The 13167-nt window shown below is 39.6% G+C and overlaps 1 protein-coding gene across 2 annotated transcripts in view; it reads left to right on the top strand.

The window, feature by feature from the left end:
* ADAMTS12 (ADAM metallopeptidase with thrombospondin type 1 motif 12) overlaps positions 1-13167 on the top strand; it is a 309194-nt gene that overhangs the window by 127336 nt on the left and 168691 nt on the right. For both annotated transcript variants that reach the window (XM_055123852.1, XM_004605602.2), the window contains exon 3: positions 7199-7349. In XM_055123852.1, coding sequence (XP_054979827.1) covers positions 7199-7349 — 151 coding nt within the window. The remainder of the gene's footprint in view (positions 1-7198; positions 7350-13167) is intronic.

Below are 13167 nucleotides of genomic sequence, written 5' to 3'. Positions count from 1 at the left end.
CATCCCATATGGTCCCCCAAGCACCACCAGGAGTAATTCCTGAGTGCAGTGGCAGCAGTGACCCCTGTGCATCACCAGGTCTGACCCAAAAAGCACCCCCCAAAAAAAATCCATTTGCCTTAAGATTTTTTATTAGCCAGTCTCTTTCACTTAAAATAAACACCTTGTGTTATTTAATATTCCTGTAGATAATTAAAGAGGTTTAAAACCATTGGGGTTGAGAATCAGAATAATGGTTAACTCTAGAGGGAGGTATTTCTGGAGTGGGCAGGGAATTGCCTGACTACTAACTAGAATGCCCTCCTCTCCCTCTAATGTTCTGACTGTGAGAGATTTGTGGAGCTTTATAGTTATGACTTACACTTATTTATGTATGTTTATAATTTTTCAAAATAAAGTTTATTTAAAACAGTTCTTCGAAGACAGCCTTGGAAAGCACTGAGATATTTATAACTTAGTTAAAACAAGGATGTGAGTTTATTTCACAAAGAGAGTTAGCACTGTGCCAAGACTCTCGGATATGGGGAGGAAGACTTGTAGGTGGCAGAGGAGATGAAAGGGCCAACTTGTTTTTTATGGAATGTCTGCCTTCCTACCCTAGTTCTTTCGGGTACATAGTACAAGCACCAGTGAATCTCATACTTTCCTGTCAGTCCCATTGTATTCTCCTCAAGGTGTAAGTGAGATAAGCAGGTTGGAGGAAAAATTGGAATGAAGAAGGGCCTTCCTTGGTTGACCGCCAGATACGGTAGTAAAAGAAAATGCTTTGACTTCTCATTCCTGCTCTCTGTTGCAGTGTTGAAGTACGACCAGATCTTAGCACAGATGGAGTCTGTGTCTAGTTATTTCGTTACAGTTGGGCCTTGTTATTTATCTTAGCTTGAGGGTTTTCCCCGCTCAAAGTTCTGGAGTAGAAATGGCCTGACCCCTTCAACAGGTCATCAGATTTAAAGTTGGACACCATCACTATGAGAGTTGGTCATTAAAATACCACACACCCCTCCCACATTTACGAGACACTTTTCTTATTTTTTTTAAGTTAAAGTAATACTAATTTATAGCCAGATATAATAGGTTTCAGGTGAGTAGTCTTTTAGGTCAACATCTGTATGTACCACATTTTGTCTTCACCAGAAATCTGGTTTCCATTTATCACCCTTTGACCCAATTTGCCCACTTTTACAAATCTAGCTCATTTAATACTCCTAGCAGCTCTCAGAGGTAGTTTGCCCACCTTACTTTATAGGGTGGGCAACCTATTCAAGGTTGTACTTTTATCCCCCTTAGATTTTTTTATTAAATGAAAGAACCATGATTCATAGTATCCTCACTACTGATGTTTCAGTAAAGCCATGTTGCTTCATCACACCCACCTCCAGACTACGAGTGTCTTTTCACCATTGTCTCTCGGTTCCTTCTTAGCAAATTCGGTGTTCTCGGGGCAGATTCTCAGGCCATTGTTTATTCACTTACTACGGCCATTATTTTTTTACCTTATCTTGTATCTTTCTGCTCAACATTTGAGAAAGGTCATTTGCAGTCTGTCCTTTCCCCCCTTCATCAGTACTGTACTCCTCAGCTCTGTCCAAGTTGCAGTGAACTGCAAGATTTTGTATCTCTGTGTTGGGGTGGGGTTGGGGGACACTCCTGCATTGTGCTCTGAAAGCCCCGGGAGCTCATTCCCAGTGATTCTCAGCCAAGTGACTGTCAGCTGTTCAGATCCTACAGTGCTGGGGATCATCAGGACCATCCTAGTGGTCACTGTCACTGTCATCCAGTTGCTCATCGATTTGTTCGAGCGGGCACCAGTAACGTCTCTTATTGAGAGACTTATTGTTACTCTTTTTGGTATATCCAATATGCATGGGTAGTTTGCCAGACTCTGCCGTGCGGGCTTGATACTCTCGGTAGCTTGCCGGCCTCTCTGAGAGGGGCAGAGGAATCGAACATGGGTTGGTCGCGTGAAAGGCAAACACCCAACCGCTGTGCTATCGCTCCAGCTCATCCTAGTGGTACTCTGGGTTTTCCGGTGCAGGGTGCCATAAGGTGCTACAGACCAAACCAGAGTCAGACACATGTAAGACATGTGCCCAAGGCCCTGTGCTATCTCTGTGACTCCAATTTCATCTATTATTATTTTTTTATGTGTTTGGAGGCCATACCTGACAGTGCTCAGGGCTTACTACTGGTTTTGTGCTCAGAGATTACTCCAGGTAGCTAGGGGGACCATATGGGATTCAGGGAATTGACCCCAGACTGGCCACTTGCAAGAAAAAATGCTCTAACCCCCCTTACTATCACTCTGCCCCCCAGTTTCGTGTTTTCTTATAGCCAAGCAATGTTCCATTATGTATAAAACCACTATTTCTTTATCTACTCATTTATTTGTGAGCCCTTGGATTGTTTCCAGATCATGGCTATTGTGAATATTGTGGGAATGAGCCTAGAAATTCAAGGTTATTCTATGCCTATCTGTCTCTATCTCTCTTCTGTTTTCCTTGTTATTAAAGATATTTTAAGTCAGGGATCAAAATAGAAAGCCAAGTGTTCGATGTGATTATATATGCTGGTGCAATGAAGCAAAGATATAGGGAAGAGAGTCCATGCTAAGGGGTGTCCTGGAGACATCCTTCTGATTGGAGGGGCTGCTCAGCTAATTCTTCATATTTCTTTGAAGAGAGCATCCCAGGAATGATGAGGGGGCCTTGAGCGTCAGGTGCCATTCACAATCTCCTAATTACTGATGTTTCCAGATTTATTTATTTATTTATTTATTTATTTATTTTATTTTATTTTATTTTATTTTTGGGTCACACCCGACACTGAACAGGGGTTACGCCTGGGTCATGCACTCAGGAATTACTCCTGGCAGTGCTTGAGGGACTATATGGGATGCTGGGAATCAAACCTGGGTTGGCCGCGTGCAAAGCAAACACCCTAACATCTATGCTATTGCTCCAGCCCACCAGATTTTTTATACCAACACTCCTTGAACACTCATTGATTCAGCACCCTATGGACAATGACAAAATTTCAAACTTGAGATCTGAAGAGAACCTAATGATAGATCAGACTCTGAGTCAGACCTTTTCTCTTTCTTTCTTTTTTATATTCAGTCACTGTGGAGTTACAGATTTGTTCATGATTGGGTTTCAGGCGTACACTGTTTTAACACCAATCCCTTCACCAGTATCCACTTCCTTCCACCAGCAGTGGCCCTCATACCCAACACTTCACCATCTTTCAGCACCACCTGCTCATCCTCCTTGAATGTGTCCTTCCACTATAGTCGTTGTTCCCTCCCTGTCTTAGCCCCCAACCCCCTCAGGTGGCCTGTTTCCTACTGGATATCAGTTCTCATGTTCTTTGTTTCCACTGGCTTTGGGTGTTCATGATTCCACCACTTTATATCCTGCATATGAGCGAGATCATTCTGTGTCAGTGTCTCTGAATCAGACTTTTTCTAAGAACTTTCCTTATACATGTTCTTCATAGCAACTCTTGATTATCCTTTTTTTTATTTGAAGAAATGGAAACTGAACAAGTGATTTGTCAAGGTCATAGAAATATGAGTGAAGGAACTGGGATTTGATCCATTTTAATTTCGATACCTGATCTCATCAACTCAGTTTGACACCTCTAACAGATCATCTCAGGCAAGCTCTTTGCTTCTTAGAGGCAAAAAATCGCATCTAGAAAGTTAAGTTCCTCTGAGGGGGTTTAGAAAGCTACTGGCAAAGTAGCTTTCTAAAGGGCTCAAATTGACATGAAGAAATACTTTGTTAGGGAAAGAAGCAGTTTGAAATATTCCCCTCTTGGTCTGACCTTGTTGACTGATTTCCCAGCATTTCATGGCTTCCCCTGTCTGTACATTGTATGATCCTCTTTTCCCTGGATACTGAGTGGGTAGTGGGTTTCCACTGTAAATTCCTGGAGTTTCAGATCAGGAACTTAACCTTTTCTTTTTCTCTTTGTTTTCCTGATTGAAGAATGACATTAAAATCTTTAATTCAAAGTGTGAGCTTCCCATGGACAAATTAATATTACAAAAAGTTGTCGATGCGATATGATGCTATACCTAGAGAAACCTAAAAGCTCTAATAAGAAACTCTTAGAAACAATTGACCTATACAGTAAAGTCGCAGGCTATAAAATCAATACCCAAAAATCCATGGCCTTCCTATATGCAAACAATGAGACAGAGGAAAGGGACATGAAAAAAGCAATCCCATTCACAATTGTGCCCCAGAAAATCAAATATCTTGGAATCAGCTTAACTAAAGAAGCAAAGGACCTCTACAAAGAAAACTATAAAACTCTACTCCATGAAATAAAAGAAGACATGAAGAAATGGAAACATATCCCCTGCTCATGGATAGGGAGAATAAACATTGTCAAAATGGCAATACTCCCAAAAGCATTATACAGATTTAACGCGATCCCTATAGGGATACCTATGGCATTCTTCAAAGAAGCGGAGCAAGCAATCCTGAAATTTATATGGAACAATAAACGCCCACGGATAGCTAAAACAATTCTTGGGAAAAAGATGATGGGAGGCATCACCCTCCCCAACCTTAAACTGTACTACAAAGCGGTAACAATTAAAACAGCATGGTACTGGAACAAAGGCAGAGCTGCAGACCAATGGAACAGGGTGGAATATCCCCACACACAACCTCAAATGTATGATCATCTAATCTTTGATAAAGGAGCAAGAGATGTGAAGTGGAGCAAGGAAAGTCTCTAACAAATGGTGCTGGCACAACTGGACAACCACATGCAAAAAAATGGGCTTAGAACTCAACCTGACACCATGCACAAAAGTCAGATCAAAATGGATTAAAGACCTCAACATCAGACCACAAACCATAAGGTACATTGAAGACAAGGTCGGCAAAACCCTCTACGATATTGAAGATAAAGGTATCTTCAAAGATGACACGGAACTAAACAATCTAGTAAAAACAGAAATCAACAAATGGGACTACATTAAACTAAAAAGCTTCTGCACCGCAAAAGATACAGTGACCAGAATACAAAGACTATCTACAGAATGGGAAAGGATATTTACACAATACCCATCGGATAAGGGGTTAATATCAATGGTATATAAAGCACTGGTTGAACTCTACAAGAAGAAAACATCCAACCCCATCAAAAAATGGGGCTAAGAAATGAACAGAAACTTTACCAAGGAAGAGATACGAATGGCCAAAAGGCATATGAAAAAGTGCTCTACATCACTAATCGTCAGAGAGATGCAGATCAAAACAACCATGAGATACCACCTCACACCACAGAGACTAGCACACATCCAAAAGAACAAAAGCAACCGCTGTTGGAGAGGATGTGGGGAGAAAGGGACCCTTCTACACTGCTGGTGGGAATGCCGGCTAGTTCAGCCCTTCTGGAAAACAGTATGGACGATTCTCAAAAAACTAGAGGTTGAGCTCCCATTTGGCCCAGCAATACCACTGCTGGGAATATATTCCAGAAAAGCCAAAAAGTATAGTCGAAGTGACATATGCACTTATATGTTCACCGCAGCACTGTTTACAATAGCCAGAATCTGGAAAAAACCCGAGTGCCCTAGAACAGATGACTGGTTGAAGAAACTCTGGTACATCTATACAATGGAATACTATGCAGCTGTTAGAAAAAATGAGGTCATGACGTTTGCATATAAGTGGATCAACATGGAAAGTATCATGCTAAGTAAAATGAGTCAGAAAGAGAGAGACAGACATAGAAAGATTGCACTCATCTGTGGAATATAGAATAATAGACTATAAGACTAACGCCCAAGAATAGTAGAAATAAGTACCAGGATATTGTTTCCATGGCTTGGAGGCTGGTCTCTCATTCTGGGTAACTCAGGGAAGGGACCACCAAGTAAAATGTGGTTGGAGGTCATGTGGGGGAAGGGTGAGGCGGGCGGAATACAGACTAGAGACTGAACACAATGGCCACTCAACACCTCTATTGCAAACCACAACACCTAATCAGAGAGAGAGAACAAAAGGGAATTCCCTGCCATAGTGGCAGGGTGGGGTGGGGGGAGACGGAGCAAGAGATGTGAAGTGGAGCAAGGAAAGTCTCTTTAACAACGGGACTGGGGAGGGGGGGAGGGATGTTGGGTTTACGGGTGGTGGAGAATGGGCACTGGTGAAAGGATGGGTCATTGAACTTTGTATGGGGGAAGCATGAGCACAAAGATGTATGGATCTGTAACTGTACCCTCACGATGACTCTCTAATAAAAAATAAACTAATAAAAAATTTAAAAAAAAAAGAAAATATAAAAAATATATATATATATCATTATTTATAAATTAAAGTCGCAGATGCATTAGAAATGAAGAATAGAGCAGGAAATAATCCCTAATCCAAGTTTGAGGAAAGCTGTCATATATAAATTATTTTAGCATTCGGTATTTGTATGCATATTTATGTATTTGATATTTAGTATTTATACAAGGAAGACACATTAATAAAGTTAATAATAAAAGTAAAAAAAAAAGTTGTCGATGGAATATGGAGTATGGTGTGAGTTTCATAACAGAGCATCTGGGAAACATTGGAATTTTTATGATTCATTGATACAGTGATAAGAAGGGATTATCATGAGGAATATAATTTTTGCTGTTATAATTTTCTAAGTGTTTCAGGGATCATCATGAGGAATATAATTTTTGCTGTTATAATTTTCTTCAAAATAGAAATTATAACCAAATCATGGATCTGGAGTGATAGAAGAGTGGGTAAAGCCCTTGCTTTGAATGCAGCTGACCCTGGTTCGATTCCCAGAGTCAAATGTAGTCTCCCCTGATCTTGTCAGGAGCCATCCCTAAGTGCAGAGCCAGAAGTGAGCCCTGAACTCATCCAGGTATGGCCCCAAGCCCTAAAACACTGTCACTGTCATCCCGTTGTTCACAGATTTGCTCGAGCAGGCACCAGCAACATCTTCATTGTAAGACTTGTTGTTTTTGGCATATCAAATACACCAGGGGTAGCTTTCCAGGCTCTGCCGTGCGGGCAAGATACTCTCAGTAGCTTGCCAGGCTCTCTGAGAGGGGCGAAGGAATCGAACCCAGATCTGCCGTGTGCAAGGCAAACGCCCTACCCGCTGTGCTTTCACTCCAAAACAAACAAGCAAAAATACATCCAAATAAATCTTTGTATTATTTGTTTTACAGACTGGATTTTTTCACCTGCCACATGGAGACTTCTTCATTGAGCCCATCCAAAAGCATTCACTAACCGAGGAAGGCTACTACCCACACATCGTTTACAGGAGGAAGAGCTGGAGAGATCCTGAGGTGGAGGAGCCCTCCTGTGGATTAAAGGGTATTGTGACTTTAGTCTCTTCACCTGACTGAAGATTTCAGTTGCTCGATTGTAACTTGACCTGCATTGCTTTGAACGTGTTACCTCCTGTCCATTCCGTTGCTAGAAAGATTGTGGGATTCTGTACTATAAAGCACCTCACTTCTCTGTATTCAAGTCTCTTTATATTCCTATTCAGAAAGAAAAGGAAAACGTCTCTTTGGTTCTTTGCCACATGAATTGATGGTTCTGTTGAGTTTCATAGTGGTTAATTTGTTTTTAAACATTCTTGCCTGTCTTAGAGGAAAATGGCTTAAATTAAAACAATGATTTGAAGCATCAGCAATGTCATTCATTAGTGTAGAGGATTACCAGATAGCTCATTATGTCTGCATACAGATGACTGATTTAAATGCTTGATGGTGCTGATGATGATATGTGATGAGACACTGAAAAATAAATGAGCACATTCTTATCAGGTGAATTCAGCTCATCTGTGTTTGCCTGTGTTTGACTATTTGTAGTTGACTGAGGTATGGTCTCTGCACCCATGCCCTAAGAATGAGCTGAATTGCTCCTTTCTGCCTTGTACCAAAAAAGTTTCAGGTCAATGTAAGAGACAAACAGACCTGAACTATTTCCTTATAATTCCCACATTCTCTTTAACATGGAAAAGATAATAGACCATACCCTTCGGGCCAAGGGAAATTGAGACATTTTTAAAAATATTGTATACCTTTATACTTTTTTAAGAGGAAATTAATAAATAAATCATGGTTAGGGGAACAGTTAACCAAAGGTATTTCTAATATCACTGATCTGTCCTAAGGATCTGAAAACCTCAAAGAGAAAATAGATGATGAAGGAAGGAGAGAGGGCAGATTTTGATAAGGGCTGAAGAGAACTCATTTTGAGTTTCTCAGCTAGGAGAATGAAAGGTCAAAAGGGCAAGTAATTTTTCTACAGACTATCTAAGCTCTTGATAGATGGTAACTTTCCTGGGACTTTTGTCCACAATATTAGAGTTTGTGGGCAATTAGAAACTGTATATTCTAATATGATGCTCTACATAAAAATGGACAGATGCTTAAAATTCCTTAACTATTTTGACTTTTACTCTAAATTAAATAAATGTAAATCTTGCAAGCACCAAGAGAACCAAAGAGACACACTCTGATGCTAATAGAATTGCTAGGTAGAAAAAAAATGCTAGGTAGTAATCCAGATAGTCTGACTTTTCAATGAGTGTGAAGGCTTTGTCATAGATCCACTGACCTAGATAACTGGCACTTCCAATTACACATTGGCTGGTGGATGACTCTTTGTTATTGAAACATATCACTAAGTCATCATGTATGATTATCATGAAAATATCACTGTGAGATGGATGAAATTGTTCCTTGTCCACCCATTTTGAACTTTCTCCCCCCTTATAATTCTTCTGTTGAAGCAGAATTAAATAAATAGGAATGGCATGGATTCATCATAACAGAAGAAGGCGTGGCTAGGAAATGAGTGGGATTTCCAAACGGCATGGATAGGTCCCACACAATACCACAACAGTAGTGCCTATCATCTCACTTCATGATTGTTCTTGTAGATGAACCTCAACACTCACTACACCCACATACACCTTCTAAAGATACTCTCTTATGCTTGCTTACAACCTCAGCATATTGGAATTGAACAACTCCACTGGAAGGAATTTTGGATGTGACGAATGTACCTCCTTCTTTCACCAAAGAAACTCAGAGAATGGATACTTTCAAAAGTGTTTATCTACTTGGTGTTTGAATTATAGTCAAGTCAAGAAGCTGAAGTTCTGTTATACCTCAGACTTTATATTGTGTCTCATTTGTTCTTGAAATCCTCCTTAAATATCAATCTTGGTTGATTAACTATGTCCCAAACTTCAGAGGAACAACTCCTTTACCAAACAGGGGTGTTTGGTACAAGGGAGAAATTAAACAACTCACTGACATGAATTAAGAGTGATTTGTATCCAAGAAGATAGAACAAAACAGACTAGCTTCTAGACTATGGAATATTGATAGAAAAAAGAAAGAATGTGCATTTTCCTATATAATAAAGAAATACTAGCCTCTCTCTTTGGAATAAGTGTGATTCAGTGCTTAATAGGTAGAGATTCCAGAGTAATTTAGTATTCTTAAAGGTTGCATGATGTTTGGAATTTGAAAGTCTGTCTATATTCAAATGAACTTGGTCTTGCTGAGCCAGATAATTGCAGTGTTTTTATACCACATTAATCTGCAGAAACGATGGAATTTACTGACAGTAGGTATGCCATTAACCAGAATTAAGGTATAATTCTTGCTTAGGTCAGTTTGTATTGCAAGATTGATTACTTTGATTATAATTGTGATTATATACATGTAAAAATCACCTTTACTTTCTACTTTTAAAGCAGTATTTTACATTTTTTTTTTTGCTTTTTGGGTCACAGCTGGTGATACACAAGGGTTACTCCTGGCTCATGCACTCAGGAATTACTCCTGATGGTGCTTGGGGGACCATATGGGATGCTGGGAATTGAACCCAGGTTCGACATATGCAAAGCAAATGCCTTACCCGCTGTGCTATCACTCCAGCCGCTACATTTTTACTTCTAAGGTACTCAATCCTTAAAATGTTCAAAGCAGGAGAATCCACAGTAATTAAAAACTTGTGCTTAAAAACTGCCATAGTCTGGGGGCCGCACTTGTGCGGCCTCTCTGCAGCTGCACGAGCATGACTCCAGAGGCCAGCTAAACTACTTTTAGTACCAGCAGCCCCTTGCAGAATGTCTCCAGATTGAGAATTAAGCTGCAGCCCCATGCCTGCCCAGGAGGGGAAAGGTTTTTCTCTCTCTAGCCTTTTCCTTGCGGGGGGGCGGGGGGAGAGGGCGTGACGATTGCCATATTATGAGGACCACAGATGAGAGTTACAAGCTTGCAATGATCCAATATCTGGAAGAAATCTTCCTGGTCTTTGTTGCTAAAATACAAAAATCCAAAACCGCAGCCACGCGACCTCATATCTTTCACAACAGGTCTGACTCTAGTAGGGAACTCCTAACAATAATAGTGAGGTTTTTGTTGAAATATTGAGTGTAACCAAAGTAAAGAGAAAGTAAAGTGAAATTTATCAGTTGCAGGTGGGGGGCGGGATGGGAGGTATACTGTTTTTTTTTTTTTTGGTGGTGGAATATGGGCACTGGTGAAGGGATTGTTGTTTCAGCATTGTATAACTGAGACTTAAGCCTGAAAGCATTGTAATTTTCCACATGGTGATTCAGTTAAAAAAAAAAAACTGCCATAGTGCTTCAGGAGAGAATATACATCCATTATTTTCCCCCATAACTCTTTTTCTCACACTTAAAGGTGTTCATGAATTTCATAAATCCTTTATCCACAATAGTTCAATGTAATTAAGTTTTTTTCACCCCAGGGCTTAATGATATCCCAGTTTGTTACTAATTTGATCAATTTGAAGGAAAATTTCTTCACCTGTGTCTTGGCTTGTGTTTGCATTTCTGAATCTAATCTACTGAGACTTACCAAAAGTCTTGTTTTATTCTAAGTTTTTGGAATCTATGTTACATAGAGGATACTTGGCTGGAGCAATAGCACAGCGGGTAGGGCGTTTGCCTTGCACATGGCCAACCTGGGTTCGATTTCCAGCATTGCATATGGTCCCCTGAGCACCACCAGGAGTAATTCCTGAGTGAAGAGCCAGGAGTAACCCCTGTGCATCGCCAGGTGTGACCCAAAAAGCAATAAATAAATAAATAAATAAATAAATAAATAAATAAATAAAGGATAACTACAACCTACCTAAATTAGGTCTAGAGAAAAATTTAAGACATTTATTGATAATATCACTTTACTCCAATGCCAAGCTCCTTTCACTTAGGATTTTTTTTTTTTTGGGGAAACATGGTCATAGTGGGACTGGAGTTGTATTAGATGAATGTGTGTGTGTGGGAGCTGTAGTATCAGGGTTCCAGGGGATGGGGGGTAACATGGTCAGGTAAACCAGTTAACCATTTATATATAGGGTGTTTGGGAGAATGGGTTTCCAGTAGGTAAGGTTAGGGTTTGGGATTTCTTGCATCAGTAATCGCACAAGAAATATAGGGTTTTTTTTCCTGACATGCATTTTTGTTCAAAATTTATTTGTTCACTTAACAAATATCATTTGGGTGTTTTCTTTGTGTGGGTGTGACTATGAATAGATTGTAAGTCTTGTTCTGAAGAACTGACAACCTGGGTATAGCACAGGGGCAGGAAGGATACATTCTGGCTTTGTCTTAAGGTATGGTAAGATCATGAAGAGAAATGGAATCTTATGGTGTTTCTTGAACTCCCACATTATGTTTGTGCCAAGACATGTAGATAAAATTCATTCATTTTCTCTGGTCTAGAGAACTTTATTATGTGAATCTTTCCCTTCATCCAACTTCCTGAGTGGATTTGAATAACATGTTTGTGTTATTATAGAAGTTATGTTGCAAAGACCAATATATATTGTATTTTGTTTCATATGACAAAGGTTCACAATATTTTCAAGACTGTACACTGAGGGACAGATATAGAAGGACTACACTCTGTTGTGGAGTATAAAATAACATAACGTGAGACTGACACCCAAGGACAGTAGATACAAGGGCCAGGAAGATTGCTCCATAGTTGGAAGCCTGCCACATGAGAGGGTAGGGGGTTGGGGGGAGAAGACAGCTGGAATAGAGAAGGGAATATTAAGAAAATGAGGGTTGGAGAGTCCTGGGAGATGTGTGCTGCAAGTAGATAAAGAAGCAAGCATGATAACCTCTCAGCATTTGCTTTGCAAGCCATAATGCCCAAAAGTAGAGAGAGAGTATGGGGAATATTATCTGCCATGGAGGCAGTGAAAGGGTGGGAAAGTGGGGGTATACTGGGGATATTGGTGGTGGGGAATGTGCACTGGTGGAGGGATGAATGTTTGATCATTGTGTAATTGTAACTCAAACATGAAAGCTTGTAACTTTTTATTGAATCTCAAGATGATTCAATAAAATAAAAATATAAAAAGACTGTACACTTAGTAGCAAGACAGGATCAATATTTCATAGCATATTTTATATATATAAATATGTGTGTAACTTTATCAGATAAAGCAAAATTGCTTTACAACACTGATGTTTGATAGCAGTGAATGATAATTCTTATATTTCCGTATACTTTCTTAGTTTTTGGTATTCACACTGTACAAATACTGTCTTGTAGAGCTGATGTGGTATGTTATGATGCTTAATGTTAAAGTTATGCATATCCTTTGTGAATTTGGACTTTTATTTTAAGGTCTAAGCTCAGGGCAGTGTTTCTCAAACTTTTTCCAACTATGGCCCCCTTCTGTGACTTTGTTCCTTCTCCTTCTCCTTCTTCTCCTCTTTCTCCTACTCTTTTTCTCCACCTTCTTTATGCTTTAAGCCTTCGGTACTTAATACTGTGAAAAATTTCAGAATATTCAATCAACCATATTTGCAAGACACTAACCTTCAGTGGATTTTAAAATTTTTCAGTAATGTTAGTTTATGAACATTGTATAGGTCCAAGATTCAACATCTATCTATATTACATTCAGTTTACCAATAAGTCGAATTCCATCCCTCATCCAATTAAAACCCTTTATCCAATTTCCCCCCACCCTCAACTCCTTCCCTTCTGAGGCTCGTTATCTAAGTCATTTGTAAATTTTGGAGTTGCTTTTTAAATGGCATGCGGAGAATGTATTAAATGTTGACAAATGTTAAATATAATAACATTAGTAATGGCTTATGAGAATTAATTGGCACTTTGGG

This window comes from Sorex araneus, chromosome 1, assembly GCF_027595985.1.
Source record: "Sorex araneus isolate mSorAra2 chromosome 1, mSorAra2.pri, whole genome shotgun sequence".
Classification (NCBI taxonomy): domain Eukaryota; kingdom Metazoa; phylum Chordata; class Mammalia; order Eulipotyphla; family Soricidae; genus Sorex; species Sorex araneus.
The sequence above is the reverse complement of the archived record's forward strand: the minus strand, read 5'-3'. Positions and strand labels throughout refer to the sequence as shown.